Source organism: Leptosomus discolor, chromosome 6 (assembly GCF_034619465.1).
Source record: "Leptosomus discolor isolate bLepDis1 chromosome 6, bLepDis1.hap2, whole genome shotgun sequence".
Lineage (NCBI taxonomy): Eukaryota > Metazoa > Chordata > Aves > Leptosomiformes > Leptosomidae > Leptosomus > Leptosomus discolor.
Window position 1 is genome coordinate 67,369,507 of NC_141396.1, and position 16,915 is coordinate 67,386,421.

The window sequence follows — 16,915 nt, forward strand, 5'->3', positions numbered from 1 at the left end:
TGCTGCCCCTCTGCCTGGCGCTGAGGCACGCACCAGGGCGCTGGGCCCAGTGCAAGGGACTGGGACATACCGGGGGGGTGTCCGGCGAGGCCTGGGATGGCAGCAAAGGGCCGGAGCGTCGCCCTGGGCGGCCGCAGAGGCGGCTCGGGGGCTCCTCAGCGCGACGGGAGGGAGCCCAGAGGCTCTCGGGGCTGCCCCCGGTCCCCCCAGCCCAGCTGCAGCGGCGGGTGACAGTCCCCCGCCTTCACCCGAGGGACATCCCGGGGGTCTGGGCTGGTGGCCGCGTGCAGAAGGGGGCGATGGGGCTGCCGGCAGTGACCCCCCCCCGGGGCCGCCCCCCGGGTTACCCCACGGGCAGCGCCCAGGCAGCTGTACAGACAAATCCTTTATTGACTCTACGGCCTGAGAGGGGGAGCTGGGAGGTCACGGGCAGCTGGTCCCAGTCACGGCAGCGCTGGGAGAAACGCCCCGGTTGGGGCGGTCGGCCACAGGGAGAGGCTGGTCCCTCCACGCCCCCGACGCTGGCCTCGGAGGTATTTCCCACCGGCAATACCGTCATGCCAGCCGACTCGTCCCCTGTGTCACTGGGATCAACTGGGGGGCACTGGGATCTCTACCTGGGCAGGGACAAGCAGCCTGGTCCCTACAGCCTTTGCCCCTGCGCCGTGCCGGAGCGCGGCTCGCTGCCGGACCCGTCCTCACCCCTGCAGCCCTGGGGGCTGGCAGCGGGCGACGCCGTCCCTTGGGGACACGGGGCCGACCTCTCTGCCACCGGCACCCCCCCCGGCCAACGCTGCGCTCCAGGCACACGCCGCAATCCCGGGGGACGGGAATGGCGTGGAGCCGGTGCCGGGGAGCAGCGGGACGTCGCGCGCGGCCCCGAGGAGCGGCCGTGACGCGGGCAGGGAGGCGGCCGGGCGCCGCTCGGCACCGGGGATTACACCAGGACGCGGCGCTGGCGTTTCCTCGGTGCCCGCCGCAGCGCCGCCTCGCGAGGGGCCAGGCCTGAGAAATGGGATAAGCCAACGGGTTCCCCCCGCTCCCCGCCCGGAGAGGGACAGGGCCTCGGTGATGCCAAAGAGCTACGTCAAACAACTCAACGAAAAGAAAACCCGGGAAACGGAGAGAGTCCCAACAGCTGCTCCGTGCGGGCCGCGTGGCGATGCCAGCAGGACCCGCTTCCCCTCTCGCTGTACCCGACCCGTGCTGCCCAGCAGCGCCCGGGGCGCGCGCAGGGCTCGGGCCGCGGACGCCTGGCGACGCCGGAGCCCCGCCGGGCCGGGCCGACCTCGCTTACCGGGCTCCAGCGCCCCGTCGGGCTGCGGGCAGGCCGGGCTCCCGAGGCGTCTGAGGTAGCTAGCCGGACTCGTCTTCCCCGGGGCGAGTGGCGGCGGGGCTGTGCGGGGGGACAGGAGGAGACGACCCGCAGGCGGGAGAGCGGGAAGAGCCCCGAGGAGGGGGGTCCCGGGTGGGCTGCTGCTGCGGCAGCGGCGGGCAGTCCTCCCCGGGAAGCGGTCCTGAAGGGACTCTCCGTTTGGGCGGGCTGGTCCTGAGGGAATGAGCTCTCGCGGGCTGGCCTCGTTGGGAGGGAAGGAGGGAAGGAGGCAGGAGCGCTGCCGAGACCTCAGGGGCGCCCGCAGCACCCCCGCAAGCGGAAAACGCTGTGGTTTGATTTGCTCTACGGGGCTTCCAGTGCGGTGTTCAGGTGCTCCCCACCCGACCGAGATTTCCTCGCCAGGGTGGGTTATGAGACCAGCGTGGCCAGGACGCAGAGGGGTCTCGGAGATGCCACGCTCTCTTCATCCGGCGTCTTGGTCAAGTTTGTCAGTGAAGTGAAGAGCTCCGTGGGGATCCCGCCTGGCTCGCCAGCTCGGTTCCCTTCCGTCGGTCCTGCTCCCCGTGTGACGGCATTTCCAGGCGCCAGCATCCAGCCACGGGGGAGCTCGGCTGCTGGAAGGTCCGCCTGGGCACGTTCTGCGCAGCAGCCGTCGGACAGGAGAGCCTGAGGAATGGTCAAGTGTTTGGGATCACTGGAGGCTTCTGCAGTTTTCTCTCTAGGGTGGATCCAAGCGCTCGCTTCCCTCCACGAACCAGGGAAGCTCCTAAACCCCCCCCCCTGGACAGGCGGCTCAAAACCCCAGCGCCCCACCATGTGCAAAATCGATGCTCACAGTTTCTCTCCGGCGACACGAGCGGTTCGGACCTCTCCCGTCGTCATTTCTGCGTCACCCTCGACACCACTGCCCGGTTTCCCAGTCTGACCACGGGCTGGACGGCTCTCCCGCCCCAGCCCTGGCTCTGGCAGCTCTTGCCTGCCGGGCCGAGCTCCGCCGGGCCGATCAGGAGCACGTTCGCGCTGGCCGCGGCGGCCGCAGGGCTGACGTTTCTCTCGGACGCCTGCGCCGGGGAGCGAGGGACGCCCCTGTCCGCCGCCGCGGCGGCTCCTTGCGGCGGGGGCTGCCGGGGCGCTGGCGCGACGGCCGCCGGCGGGGCCGTGGCGGGCGGCTGGAGGGCGGCCAGGGCTTTCTGGCGCTCGTGGATCTTCTCATGGCGCAGGAGGTGAGTCCTGCGGGTGAAGCTCTTCTTGCAGGCGGCGCAGCAGTAGGGCCTGTCCTGCGCGTGCGTCTGCAGGTGCCGCTGGAGGGAGAAGGGGCACGAGAGGGTCTTTTTGCAGTGGTTGCACTTCATCGGGGGCTTCTTGCGCGCCTTGGGGCTCTGCTGCTGGGAGAAGCAGCTCCCTCTGTCCGGCTCCTCCTTGGGCTGGCCCAGCCAGGGCCCCCCGGCGTACGCCCCGTTGCTGGGGCTGTGGGGGGCGCCTCCGCAGAACACCTCGCAGATCTTCCTGCGCGGCCGGATCCTCAGGTCCGGGTGGACGTTGCCCCAGACCTTGGCGCCGAAGGCCCTGTCCTTGATGTGGATGCTCTGGTGAAGGTCCAGGTGGCTTTTGTCGGCGAAGCTGATCTCGCAGGTGGCGCACTCGTAGGGCCCCTCCTTGGCGTGGCTCCGCTGGTGGATGATGAGGTTGATTTTGAGGCGGAAGCGCTTCCCGCACTCGGTGCAGGGGTGCGACCACTCGCGCACGTAGCCGCGCCGGCAGTTGCCCATCAGCAGGTTGCTGCTCGCGTACCTGCTCGGCTTCTTCTTGCTCTTGGCCTTCGCCTGCTCGCTCTTGGGGCACTTCTGCATCTCCGGGCTGGGAGAGGGCGTGGAATCCTCTGGCAACGCCTCGGGCTCCTCTTCCTTCACCTTGACATCTTCAGGAGAAGCCCCTTCGCGTGGCGTTCCGTTCTCCATTGACAGCTCTTCCTCTGAAACGGAACGACACGGGCATCGGTCGCTCACGCTCCCAGGACGACCCCAGGCTGTGGTTAAGTCCCCAAGCACCCAGCAGGCCTTTAGCCATGAAGGAGCTACCGACAGGCCCGTTTGGGAACGCAGTTTGGGACGGTGCAGGTGCCACCGCAGCGTCCTGCCCCCACCCCCTGAGCGACCCAGCGCGGCCTTGGGAGGGGCAGAGCTCTCGCCCCCAGGAAGAGCCAGGCTGCGGCGGTGCCAGCGGGGCACAGAGGGATCCACCTCTAAAACCACGACACCAACGACGGCCGCAAGATGCAGCAGGAAAAAAAGATCACCGCGGAGCGGCAGCGCTTGAGGCGCTTCACCTCCGCCGAGCCTGCGACTGCCAGCCCGCGCCAAACGCCGCAGGCAAACCGGCTCCGGTGAGGGCTGCGGCGAACTCTCTGCACCCCACCACAGCCGTGCCCACAACCAGCGCCTTTCGGCTCGGCCCACCAGCGCCAGGAACGGGCTCCGAGTCCCCGGAAGAGGCGAGCGCTCGGCACGTCCGCTTGGCAAAGCCTCAGGGCCGGAACGGGGAGGGGGGGGTGCTGGCCGGCGGCCGCCCCCCACGTCCTACACCCCCTGCTCCTGGCACGGACCCGAGGGCCCTGCCCCGGGACGCGTTGGGCCACCTGAGCTCAGGGCCGGCGCTGCCGTCCTGCGGCAGAGCTGGAGGAAGGGAGGTGCTGCGGCAGCTCTGCCCCGGCGTCCGACGGGAGGAACCCCAGCCGGACGGACGGCTGTTCTGCGGAGCGGACAGGCCTGAAACACCCCACACCAGCCCCCTCCCTTGCTCCGGGACACAAGAGAAGCCCAAAACTTCCCTCTCCCGCCACGCTGGTGTGCGGGGAGCCGCTGCCCGCCCGCAGGCCCCCCGTGTCGCCCCCGCGCAGGGTTACTCACCCCCGCCGGGCTCAGCCGGGTCCTCCTCCAGCTCCGCCTCGGGCTGACCCTCCCTGCGCAGCTCCTCCTTCTGCGCCTGCAGGGACGTGATGTTCATCACCAGGATGGGGGGCTCTGTCGGCAGAGAAGAGAGGAGCAGTTGCGGGGAGCTGTGGGGAGCTCGCGTGCCCCCCGCTCCGGGGCGGCGCTACCCGGGACACGAGGGGAGCGTGCCGGAGGGAGCTGCGGCTCAAGCAGTCGTGACAGGTTGTGCCAGGGCAGGTTTAGAGCCGATAGGAGGAGAAATGTCTCCACCGAAAGGGCTGTCAAGCCCGGGAAGAGGCTGCCCAGGGAAGCGGCCGAGGTCTCGGACTCCTCTCCACGGCCGGCTGTCCCCGGGACAACTCTACACGGGCCGGCGGATTCCGCGGGTCCTCGCCACCACACGGCGCTGCGCCCGTTCTCGGCTTGACGGGCTCTTTTCTCCAAAAGTAAATTTTCTTGAGCCCAAAATTTAACAAGCATTGCCTTTGAGTCCCTCGAACACACAAAGGCGTCCCTCACAAGCGAACGTTTCCCTTCCTCTCTGGTTTCGAACTGTCACATCTCGCGAGCAGCAGCCAAGCAGGGTGACTTTGGCAAGGGAACTGGGAATGTTTAAGGGGGTTGAAGTGTGAGAAACAACGAGTCGCACAACTGGCAACACGTGCCGGCCGATCGATCACACGCCCTCCTCGTGCTCGGCCGTCAGAGGGGTCCAGCTCGCTCTGCGACGGGTTTTGGCGACGCATTAATAAAGTAATATTTAAATTAATGCTGGGATAAAGGCAACGGTGAGGCCAAGGCAACGATGAGGCCAAGGCAACTCGACCACACGTGAGACGCAGAACTTCGAGCTCTGGCCGGCAGAAGCGCAGCCAGCGAAGGCGCCGGCGGGATGCGGGCGGCGGGGAGACCCCCAGGAGGGTTCGCTGGGGAAGCCGGGGAGGGGGCGGCTGCCCCGCTGCCTCCCACCGAGCCCCCGCTGGTGGTGCCGTGCGCTGGGCAGACGGGGAAGAAGCGCAACGGCAGCGGGGACGGCGCCGAGGAGGTCTGGGGTGGCTGCGCAGAGCTGCCCACGGAGAGTCGTCCCGTCGTGCCGCTGCCGCACGGTGAGCTGCCGGGAAGGAGGAACGGCCCCGGGAAGCAAGTCCTGGCACCCCTGGAACTTACCTGCGTCAGCGTCCATGGGGACTTGATCTCCTCCCAAAGCCTCTTCCTTCTGCTCCAGCTCTTCTGGTGTCTGGGGGGGCTTCTGGCCATCCGAGATGCTGGTCTGGGGGGGCTCCTGGCCGTCTCCGACGCAGAGCTCTTCATCCCTCTGCCTCCGGGCCAGGACGTGAGGCCGGGGCACCGCGCCGCCTGCTCACGGGGCAGAGGACACCGTGTGTTACCAGGAACCGGCTGCCCCTTTCTCCTGCCAGCCTCCCCAGCTGCCCCTTCTCCCCCTGCCCCCCAGCCAGCAGGCCGCACAGACAGACACGGATCGCTCATCCCTGCTCTCGGGGCGGTGCTGCTTCCTCGGCCCTGTGGCAGGATCCACGCACGAGCCCGGCTGCAGCTCGAGCCGCTCGACAGAGAAGATCTGAGCAGCAGAACACGAACTGCCATCTCAAAGGTGGCGCCCTTGCTTCTCTTCCCGGGAGCACTTGACAAAACCAACCCCCAAACACACCCTCGGGGCTTGCATCGTTTCTGGGTAACGCTCCCCCACGGACAGAGCCTGCCCTGCCCTCTGCCCCCCCCCCCCAGCGCTCACCCAGCCGCTCCTGGGGCTTCTTTAGCCCCCAGCTCCTCAGTCCCGCAGCGAAGAGCTCTCGCTCACAGCCCTGCCCGCAGATTTCTTCTTCTCCCGGCTCCGGCAGGGTCTGCCTGTCCCTCTCCTACCTTCTTGCCCAGCATTCACACCCTTAACAATTGATTTCTCCACCTCTCCCGTGCCATGCCCGAGGCCATCCTGACCGCTCCTGCTCCCCCCAGCACGAGCAGAGCCGCTCCAGCCTCCTCCTCCCGCTGCAGGCTCCCAGGTTCCTCGCTTCCCACCGCATCTCCTCGCTCACCAAGGTAAGCAGGAGGGCCTTTGGAAGCCCTAGGGCTCCTGCGTGCCACCAGGCGAAGGAGGATTGCCGAATTCACAGAAACAGGACCAGAAGGGGTCACAAGAGGTTTGTCCCATCGCGCCAGACTCCAGCCCAGCCCCTCCTGACAGGCTCTGCCTTGTTTTCTCCACGGGATTCATCTGACCAACCGTACACTTCCGAAAGATTCAAGATACTCCGTGGAGGTTTAGCCAATACAGTCCGCAGACCCCCAGAGCAGTTCATTTCTAGCACAGACACTGCTGGGAGACCTCCTGACAAAGCTGGGACAGCAACCCCCCCTCCTCCCGGGCTGGGACAGCAACCCCCCCTCCTCCCGGCACCCCCTGAACCCACCTGTGTCAGCTTCCATGGGGACGGCATCTTCGCCCAGAGCCTCTTCCTTCTGGTCCGTCTCTTCTGGCGCCTGCGGGGGCTCCCGCTCTCCTCCGGCACATGCCTGCGGGGGCTCCCGACCGTCTTTGGCGCAGAGCTCTTCATCCCTCTCGATCCGTGAGAGGATGTCAGGCTTGGACACCGCGTAGTCTGCTCACGGACAGAGGACACGCTTTGTCGAACTCTCGGGTGTTGCCAAGTGCCCCTCCTCTCCCTCACCCCGGCGCTGGCAGGCAGTCCAACAGACACAAACCACCCATGCTCTAACCAGGAAGGGGGTGCTGCTTTCTGGGCCCCGTGGCAGGATCCACCCGTGAGCACGGCTGTAGCTCAGGTACGGAGAGAATCTAAACAGCAGAACGCAACTAAAACCCTAAAGGAGAGGGAAAGGCCTGGTCTTCAGCACTCTCCTCCCATTTCCACTGTAGCAGTGATTTGAACAATCCTTCTGAACTATCAGAACTCCCCGCTCCGCAGAGAAGTCTGCATCAGATGGACCACGGAAGGAACAGGTTTGCTCCTTTCTGCAGAATATTGCTGAGAAAAGCGAAGCCTCAACTTCAGTGGCTGCACAGAACAGCAGGTGACGAGTCGTGCCCCAGGAGGAGCTTTTGGTGGGGAATATCCTACAGCCCCAGTCACCCCAGAACACGTCCAGTGCCCTTAGAAAGACCGAGCACGATTGAGTCAGTGCTTTACCAAAAGAGGGAAGTGCCCCCGTCACCTCACACAGGGGCTCAACAGACAGAGAACAACAGCTAGTTCAAGATGCAATCACCAAATTTCACCCAGATAATTCCTGAACGGTGCTGGAAAATCCTGATGGGTCCCTGACCCTGGAATCCACTTACGTAGTTTTCAGCAACAGCACCTCACCCAGAGAGCTTTTACAATCGACGCCGCTTGGCTCGCTACCGCTGCCGTTCCGTGCTGCAGACCCCTCTTACACCGCTCCTCGCCTCACCCGCGGGAAGGAGCGTGGGTCTGGCTGCCCAGGAGAGGTTCTGCCACCTACAGGGGTCCAGCCCCACCGAGCCAGACCACCGGCCTCCCCGCAAGAGCAGCTCCCCCAGAGGCACAAACCCTGTGCCTTACCCAGGGAGATCAGCGTCTCGTAGTTGCCCCTCATCACAGCCCTGTACAGATCCTTCTGCCAGCGGTCCAGCCTCTCCCACTCCTGCTCGTTGAAGTACACCGAGACGTCGTCGAACGTGAGGGGCACCTGCAAGCACAGTTATTCCACCCTCGGTGACTTCTGGTGCGGTTAAGGTCACTGGAAAGCAGGCACGGGCAAGCGAGCGCTTGGCTTTGCTTGCCAGAGCTCAGGGCAGGCACCGAGCAGTGTCCCCGGCCCGATCAGGGCTTGCGAGCAGCAAGGCCAGGCCTTGCAGGTGCTCGGCCACCCGAACCCGCTGCTAAGACCCCTCCGGCATTTCCTAAACCCCCTCCACAGCCCCGGCGGCGGCGCTGGTGGTGCCAGGGGCCGGGCCGGACGCCTTTACCTTGGGGATCTCGCCCCGGGAGCTGGGGGGCAGCCGCAGGATCCAGAAGTTTCTGTTCTTCAGGAGATTCTCCACGTTGTCCAGGCGCTGCTGGAGGTGCCCGTAGTCCTGCAGGAGGCTGCCCAGCGTGGCCAGGTTGCTGCCCAGCTCCCCGACCAGGTTCTCGCAGGCCAGCAGCCTCCGCTCGGCCCGCTCCGTGCGGCTCCGCAGCTCCTGCAGCTGCCGGGCCTCCGCCTGCCCCGCCGCCGCCGCCGGCCCCATGGCCCGCAGCGCCCTGCGCCTGGGGGTGCTCGAGTCCTGGGGGGGGGGCAGAGGGGAAGGGCAGTGGGGGGGGAGGCCTCAGCCCTGCCCAAAGTGCGGTCGGGGCTTGGGGACCTGCTTGTGGGCCCCCCCCTCCCCGCCCCGACACCCCCCAAGGGATCCACCCCCCCCACCCCCCCCCCCAGGCCCTGCATCACCCAGGGGCCCTGCCAGACCCTGGCTGCACCCCCCTCCATCCCCCAGAACCGGCACCCCTGGAGGTCCCCCCAGACACGGCTCCCCCAGGACCGGCACCCCTGAGGGACCCCCCCAACCTCCTGAACCGCCACCCCCGGGGACCCCCCTGAACGGGCACCCCGGGGTCTCCCCCATCGCCAGGACCGGCACTCCGGGGTCTCCCCCACCCCCCTGAACGGGCACCCCGGGGTCTCCCCCACCCCCCGAACGGGCACCCCGGGGTCTCCCCCATCGCCAGGACCGGCACCCCGGGGTCTCCCCCTACCCCCCTGAACGGACACCTCGGGGTCTCCCCCACCCCCCTGAACGGGCACCCCGGGGTCTCCCCCATCGCCAGGACCGGCACCCCGGGGTCTCCCCCACCCCCCTGAACGGGCACCCCGGGGTCTCCCCCACCCCCCGAACGGGCACCCCGGGGTCTCCCCCATCGCCAGGACCGGCATCCCGGGGTCTCCCCCTACCCCCCTGAACGGACACCTCGGGGTCTCCCCCACCCCCCCGAACGGGCACCCCGGGGTCTCCCCGGCTCCCCCGGGCTCTGTGGCCCGCCCTCCCGCCCGGCGGGGTCCGCACAGGGGGGCCCGGGCCCGGCGCGGCCCTCACCTGAGCGAGGCCCCGGCACGACATGATGGCCGCCGCCGCTACCGCCGCCGCCGCCGCTGCCGCCGCCGCCACCGGCCCCGCGCGCCTCGCGGCAGCTCCGCCCTCCGGCCCGCCGGGAGGCGCCGCCTGCGGGGGAGGGGCCTCGCCGGGGGAGGGCGCCCCCTGGCGGGGAGGGGGGGGGGGGGGGGAGGAGGGGGAGGAGCCGTGAGTCCGGGGCGGGACGGGCGACCCCCGGTGCCACCCCCACCCGGAGCCTCCGGTGCCCCCGGTGTCACCCACCTCCCCGCACACCACAGGCTGTCCCGGATCCGCCCGTGCCTCCGACCCCAGACCCTCCGGTGACACCGACCCCCCGCACCCCAGGCTGCTCCTGACACCCCGGTGCCGCCGAGCCCCTGGACACGATCGGCTGTCCCGCTGCCCCGCTGCCACCGACCCCCCCGGTCCCCCAGTGCCACCGGCTCCGACCCCATTGCCCGTCCCGGATACCCCGGTGCCGCCGAGCCCAGACTCTCCGGTGCCACCGACTCGTACCCCATTACCTGTCCCGGACCCCCCGGTGCCGCCGAGCCCTGTCCCGCCCCCCGCCCCCCCCCCGCCCCGTGACACCCCCCGGTCACCCCGCCCGGGGCTCTCGGGCCGGGGGCTTTGCTCCGGGGTCGGGTGAGGCCCGGCACCGGCAGCACCGGGGGGCGGAGCGGGGGCACCGGGCCGGGGCTGCTGAGCGCCGCGGTCCCGCTAAGAGCCGTAGCGGGGGGCGGGCGGCAGCTCCACCGGGACCGGGGGACCGGGAGCCGGGAGCGGGGAGCGGGGAACGGGGCTGCTCCGCCGCTGCCCGCCGTCGTGGAGCGGGCACCGGACCCGCGCCGCCGAGCTATGGCCGCGCCTCGGCAGGTAGGAGCGGGAGCGCACCGGGATGGGGGAGCTCCGGGATGGGGAGAGCACCGGGATGGGGGAGCTCCGGGATGGGGGAGCTCCGGGATGGGGAGAGCACCGGGATGGGGGAGCTCCGGGATGGGGGAGCTCCGGGATGGGGGAGCGCACCGGGATGGGGAGAGCACCGGGATGGGGGAGCTCCGGGATGGGGGAGCTCCGGGATGGGGAGAGCACCGGGATGGGGGAGCTCCGGGATGGGGGAGCTCCGGGATGGGGAGAGCACCGGGATGGGGGAGCTCCGGGATGGGGGAGCTCCGGGATGGGGAAGCGCACCGGGATGGGGAGAGCACCGGGATGGGGAGAGCATCGGGATCGGGGAGCGCACCGGGATGGGGGAGCAGCGGGGTGGGGGAGCAGAGGGATGGGGAAGAACACCGGGATCGGGGAGAGCACCGGGATGAGGGAGCACCGGGGTGGGGGAGCTCCCGGGATGGGGGAGCACCGGGGAAGGGAGCACGGGGGCGGGAGCCCCTCCGAAGCGGTTTTGGGAGAGGGTCCAGCCGGCGGCGCGGGGCTGGGGCGCTGCCAGTTCTGCCTGTGGCTGCCGGTCCCGGGGGGGGTCACCGTCCCACCGGGGTGGCCCCGGGCACGGCGGGAACGGGGCCGCCCCGAGGAGCAGCACCCCAACGCTCCCCCGGGACACGGGGGCAGCCGGGCTGGCCGTGACGTGGCGGGCAAAGCGGGGGGGGGGGGGGGGTGGGGGGGGGCGGGCAGCCCGGGACTTGGGGGTCCGCTGTGATTTGGGCGCTGGTCCTCACCCCCCCAGCTCGGTGCAGGGCGGCTGCCGGAGCTGGTGGGTGTCAGGTCTGTGTCGTCCCCCCCCCCGCACCCAAAGAGCTCCAGGGGAGCCCCAACCCCCCCCAGGGGGTCCCCTCCCCAGGCCGGGGGGGCTCAGGCACCCCCACAGGATCAGCCCGCGGGTGCTGAGCCCGGTCCTGCCGCGCCGCAGGGGCGACCTGCCGGGGGCACCGGCGGCAACGCGCGGCTTTGCCCGCGGCCGCTCACCCCTCTCGCCGGGGGGGACGTGGGGAGGGGTCGTCCCCGTCCCCCAGGAGAGGGGCCGGGGTGCAGCCACGGGGGGGGCTGCTCGGCGCGACGCCGTCTTGGCAAAGCCCCGCGCGGTTGGCGCCGGCGGGACCGGAGCGGCGGGACGGAGCTGGCAGCGACCACCGCGGGTGGCACCGGGCCGCGGCGCCGGGGGCGGGGGGGGCGGGAGCGGTTGGGCGAGGGGGCTCCCGCGGCAAATGCCGGGGTGTCGGGGCCGGTTATCCGCGTCCTCCTGATGGGGCGTGAAGCGTGGGGACCTGGCAGCAAGCGGGCTGGGAATTGTGTGCTGGGAATCGTGTGCTGGGAAGTGTGTGCTGGGAAGTGTGTGCTGGGAATCGTGTGCTGGGAATCGTGTGCTGGGAAGTGTGTGCTGGGAATTGTGTGCCGGGAAGTGTGTGCTGGGAATCGTGTGCTGGGAATCGTGTGCCGGGAAGTGTGTGCTGGGAAGTGTGTGCTGGGAATTGTGTGCTGGGAATTGTGTGCTGGGAAGTGTGTGCCGGGAAGTGTGTGCTGGGAAGTGTGTGCCGGGAAGTGTGTGCCGGGAAGTGTGTGCTGGGAAGTGTGTGCTGGGAATCGTGTGCTGGGAAGTGTGTGCTGGGAATTGTGTGCTGGGAATCGTGTGCTGGGAATCGTGTGCTGGGAAGTGTGTGCCGGGAAGTGTGTGCCGGGAATTGTGTGCTGGGAAGTGTGTGCCGGGAAGTGTGCCGGGAAGCAAGCTGGGAAGTGTGCTGGGAAGTGAACCGGGAAGCGTGCCGGGAAGTGTGCCGAGAAGTGTGTGCTGGGAAGTGTGTGCCGGGAAGCGAGCCTGGAAGTGTGTGCCGGGAAGTGTGTGCTGGGAATTGTGTGCTGGGAATTGTGTGCCGGGAAGCAAGCTGGGAAGTGTGCTGGGAAGCGAACCGGGAAGTGTGGCGGGAAGTGTGTGCTGAGAAGTGTGTGCCGGGAAGTGTGTGCTGGGAAACGAGCCGGGAAGTGTGCTGGGAAGCAAGCTGGGAAGTGTGCTGGGAAGCGAACTGGGAAGTGTGCCGGGAAGTGAGCCAGGAAGTGTGCCGGGAAGTGTTGCCAGGAAGCGAGCTGGGAAGTGTTGCCGGGAAGTGTGCCGGGAAGTGAGCCGGGAAGTGTGTGCCGGGAAGTGTGCCAGGAAGCGAGCCGGGAAGCAAGCTGGGAAGCGAGCCGGGATGCCTTCGCCTCCGTGCCCGCACGGGACGGGCGCAGCAGCACCCCCTTTCCCAGCCCCATCCCAGCCCCGTGGCCACCCACACCCACCGCCCCCCACACCTCAGGCCCAGCCGGGGGGTCCTGCTGCCACCCGGCACGGCTCCGCACGGGGCGCGGGCGCTCCGGGTGCTCCCGGGGACGGTGGCTTCGTCCTGTACGCGGCACCCGCTGCCTTCTGCTCTCCCTCTCCCCCGGCAAGTGGCTCTGTCCCCGCACCATCCCCACGCCCCACAGACACGTCTGGTTTCTCCCCAGCTCTGCCGCCCCAGTGGGAGGCGGGCACGGACCCCCTGGTTGTGTCCCCACAGGCCCCGGTGACGTTCGAGGACGTGGTGGTCCGGTTCTCGGCGGAGGAGTGGGAGCTGCTGGAGGAATGGCAGCGGGAGCTGCACCGGGAGGTGACGGAGGGGACATCGCTGCTGCTGGCCTCCCTCGGTAGGGCCCTGCCCCCCGTGTTCGTCCCAGCCAGAGCTGGGGGGTCCCGCTCCTCCAGCCGGGGAGAGCTTGGCGGCTGCGGGGGGCTGCCCTTCCCGGCACCCCCACCTCCCCTGTCCCGCAGGGCCCCCCAGCAGCCCGGCCCTCAGCGCCCTGGTGCAGCTGGTGAAGGGGATCCCCGAGTTTCTCTTCGGTGGCCCCAAGGCCGGCGCGGAGCCGGGCGCTGCCAGCGGCGGGGACACGGCAGCGGGCGGTGAGCACCGGGGCTGTGCCGGGTGGGCGAGAGCCCCGTCCTGCCCTGCTGGGCACGGGGGACGGGGGGGCTCTGCGGGTGACGGCGGGGGTGCGAGGGTGCCGGAGGCGAAGCCACCTTGCAGCCCCCGCCAGCACCTTCGGGGACCCGGGTGCGCCCCGGCGGTGGCGGGGTGCGGGGGAGCCAAGTGCTGAGCCACGGTGGGGTGGGGGCTGCACCCCCCGCTGTGCCGGGGAAGGGCTGGGCAGGGGGTCCCGGTGTCAGCGCCCCGGGAGCTCCCAGCCCCGAGTAGGGGGTTTCTCCTACTGCCGGCGCAGGCGTCGCTGCGGAGCAGGGGTGTCCCCGGGACCAGCCCCCCTGCCCACGGGACGAGCCCCCCGGCAGCCCCCAGCCCCCGTGGAGCTGGGCCGCGCTGGGAGCCGGGGGCTGGCAGAGCCTCGCGGTGGAGCCGGGGACAGCGTGTGCCGCAGGTGAGCCACGCGGGCGGGGACCCTGGCACGAGGGCCAGAGCGTGTGGGCGGCCAGTACCGGGGGTCCGGGGGTCCCCCTGGCCCCCTCGCTCCCGGCCGTGTCCGGGGGTGCCCGGCGGCCGGGGGGCCGGGCGCTGGAGCTCGCTTTTGCAGCGGGAACGGAGGTGCCGGCAGAGCCGTCGCCGCTGCGCAGCCTGGAGAAATGCCTGGAGGAGCTGGCGGGGAGGGGGTCCGGCCCCCCCAGCCCCCCGGCCGGCGGCTCCTGCACCCCCGAGGAGAGGCAGCGGGGAGAGCCCGGCGGCCGGCAGGCGCTGCCCGGGAGGTGCTCGCTCAGAGGTGCGGCACTGCGCGGCACGGTGTCCTGCCCGCGCCGTGGCACCGTACGGTGCGGCGACGGCACAGCGTGGCGCGGCAGGGCTGGGCGCTGGCAGCGGGAGGGAAGTGCTGGACCCCAAACTCGTTGGCCCTGGGGTTCAGGTACCACCCCGTGCCCCCGGTGGGAGGGTGCCAGGGAGGTGCTCTGCCCCCCGGGGTGGCGGCAGGACATGGGGGGCCAGCGCCGAGCCCGCCAAGCCGGGGCGGGTGCCGGGGACACAGCGCTTGGCACTCGCTGCGGCTCCCGCGCCGTGCCGGGGGGTCTCAGGAGGGTGGGACGAGCCGGGTTCCCCACAGGCCCGGCCGCCCTCGCCGGCCCCTCGCCAGCCGAACCGCCGGCAGCCGCTGCCCACCACCCCCCACAACCTGGGGATGGTGCCGGGCACCCCGGCTCCGCGGGCGGCAGCACCCTGTGCCGTGGGCTGGGGCCAGGACGGTGGGCTCTGCCGCAGCCCCGCGCTGCCGGCTGGGGAGGTCTTGGGGGGTTCCGGGGGGTCTTGGGGGGTCTTGGGGAGTCCCAAGGGGTCTTGGGCAGCCCTGGGGGAGGCAGTGCCGGGGCTGGGGTCACGCAGTGGCACTGGGGCAGGATTTGGTCCCCGGGGGGTCGGGGGGGGCCGTCCCCTCCCCGCACAGCCCAACCCAGGGGGCACGTGCCTCATCCCTGGGAATCCAGACCCCCCCCAGTGAGGTCTGGGGGCACGTGAGGATGTGGGTGGGGGGTGCTGAGCCCCAGCGTCCCGAGGGGGGAGTGCTGCTCCTGGAGAGCAGGGGCTTCCCTGGGGGGTCTGGGCTTTGGGGGTTAGGAGGGGATCCTTGTGGGATCTGGTCCATGGGGGCATCCCTGGGGGGTTCTGAGCTTTGGGGGGCATCCCTGCAGCGTCTAGTCCCTGGGGAATCCCTTGGGGGGGGGTGTGTGTCTGAGTTTGGGGGGACACACACACCTTTGTGGGGGTCTGAGCTTCGGGAAAGCATCCTTGGGGGGTCCCGTCCCCCGGGGCAGCCCTGTGGGATGGGGTCCCCAAGGGGCATCCCTGCAGAGCCCGGGTATCCCTTTGGGGTCTGGACCCCGGGGGTACCCTTGTGCTGCCGGGGCAGGGCTGAGGGTCCCCTCTGCCCGTCGGGGGGGACGCTGTGGGGTGTCACCAGCCGGGAGCGTGGGGCAGAGCCCCGGCGAGGGCTGCTCGGTGGCCTGCGGGACACCAGCGCCCCCGAGCCCACCCCGGCCTGGCCGGGGGCACCGGGGGCTGCAGCCCCTCGGCAGCGGGCGGGTGGCACCAGGGGCGGCAGCGGGGGTTCGGGGGCACTTGTAGCCCCTCTCCCGCTGCAGGGGGTTGGTGTGGGGGGCGAGGGTGGGAGAAGGGGCTGAAACCCCAGGGCGGAGGGAACGGCAGTGCCTGGGCTGGGGACACACGTGGAGCCCTGGGCCACCCCCCGGGGACGGTTTCGGGGGGCTGCCCCTGCAGAGCGGGTGTCTGTGCCGCTTCCCAGGGGCGACGGCGCCAGCGGCGCCCCCTCGCAGCCCCGCAGGGACCCGAGCGCTGGGGGCGCGCGGCACCGCCGTGCCGGGGGACGCCCGCGACGCCAGCGGCACACGGCCACCCGTCTGTCCCCCTGCCGCGGCGACGGCGACCAAGAGACCCGTCGTGGAAGGTACTGGGGGGCTGGGGGGCAGCGTGGGAAGGGGCTGGCGGCACCAGGGCACGGGCTGAGCTCCCACCCTCCGGCTTGCAGCGGGACCGGCGAGTGCCACATCCGCCGCGGGTTCCGGCACGTGTCCCGGCGGTTGCGGTGGGCCAAGCTCGCCCAAGAAGAGACACCCCGGACCGAGCCCCCCGGCCCCGTGGGAGCCCCCCGGCGAGGCCCGGGACCCCCCGCAGGTGGAGGTCGGCCGGGTGGGCACCGTCCTGGCGGAGGAGCTGGAGCGGCTGTGCCGGGAGCTGGGCTCGGTGCGCCGGGTGCTGTGGGGCGTGCGGAGCCGCCTGGAGCGGGGCTGGGCGCGGGAGCCGGCTGCCCTCCGCCATGGCCGCCGGTGCCTCCGCCACGCCATCCGGCGCTTGGCGGGAGGGTGCTGGGCGCGGGAGGCCCGCTGCTGGCGCAGCCTGCCGCTGCTGGGGCTGCCCGACGGCGCGGAGGGTGCCGGCGCCATCGCCTCCCTGCAGACCACGCTGCCGGCGGTGCCGGGCCTGCTGCCGGCACCGGCTCCGCCGCAGATCGAGAGCGCCCGCCGGCTGCACGGCCTCGCCGCCCTGGCACGGCCGCTGCTCGTCAGCCTGCTCTGCCTCGCCGACAAGCCGGCGCTGCCGCGGGCGGCCCACCAGCACCCCGAGCCCCCCACCCGGGCCGGCGCCCGCCTCGCCATCGTCCCCGCCGCCTGTCCCCACGGCTGCGGGGACACCCTCGCCGCCGGCCGCTGGGCCTGGAGGGTGGCTGAGCCGGGCTGCGGCACCCCCTGCCCCGCCGCTGGCCGTGGCTGGGGTGCCGTGGGGCCGTGACCGAACCTGGCCCGAGGACGCCGGATCCTTCCCCCCCGCCGCCGCGGCCGGTTCCAGCCCCGTGTTGGCTCCCGCACCGCAGCCGCCCCACGGAGGCCGTCCCGGAGCCCGGGCAGGGGGGCTGCTCGCAGCAGGATCCAGCCCCCGACGGGGAGGGGGTGGCCGAGCCGTCCTGGCCGTGCCAGAGGGGCCAGTCCCAGTCCCGTCCTGGCCGTGCCAGAGGGGCCAGCGCCGGTGCCAGCCGCTCGGCAGAGCTCGGCCTCCCCGGGGTGACGCCTCCTGCACCCTTCGCTCACTGCTGTGGGGCTCAGCACCCCCCCCGCCCCACCCCAGCCCCCGTGGGTGTCCGTGGTGT

At 71.0% G+C, this 16,915-nt stretch overlaps 1 protein-coding gene across 1 annotated transcript; it reads right to left on the reverse strand.

Annotated features, from left to right (window-relative positions):
* Positions 1 to 1,934: 1,934 nt before the first annotated feature.
* Positions 1,935 to 16,427, reverse strand: LOC104354334 (uncharacterized). Its single transcript, XM_086467371.1, has 7 exons — positions 16,404 to 16,427; positions 8,237 to 8,533; positions 7,830 to 7,956; positions 6,696 to 6,884; positions 5,434 to 5,622; positions 4,243 to 4,356; positions 1,935 to 3,308 (listed from the first exon to the last, which is right to left on the reverse strand). The coding sequence occupies exons 1-7, from the start codon at positions 16,425 to 16,427 to the stop codon at positions 2,215 to 2,217; spliced, it is 2,034 nt and encodes a 677-aa protein (XP_086323497.1). The 3' UTR covers positions 1,935 to 2,214.
* Positions 16,428 to 16,915: the final 488 nt, after the last annotated feature.

Coding starts and splice junctions, on each gene's coding strand:
- LOC104354334 (XM_086467371.1), bottom strand. CDS start 16,427: ATGGCGAGGCGGGCGCCGGCCCGG. Junction 7,957..8,236: donor CCCGGGGCGAGATCCCCAAG/GTAAAGGCGTCC, acceptor CTGTGCTTGCAG/GTGCCCCTCACGTTCGACGA. Junction 6,885..7,829: donor CGAGACGCTGATCTCCCTGG/GTAAGGCACAGG, acceptor GTCCGTGAGCAG/ACTACGCGGTGTCCAAGCCT.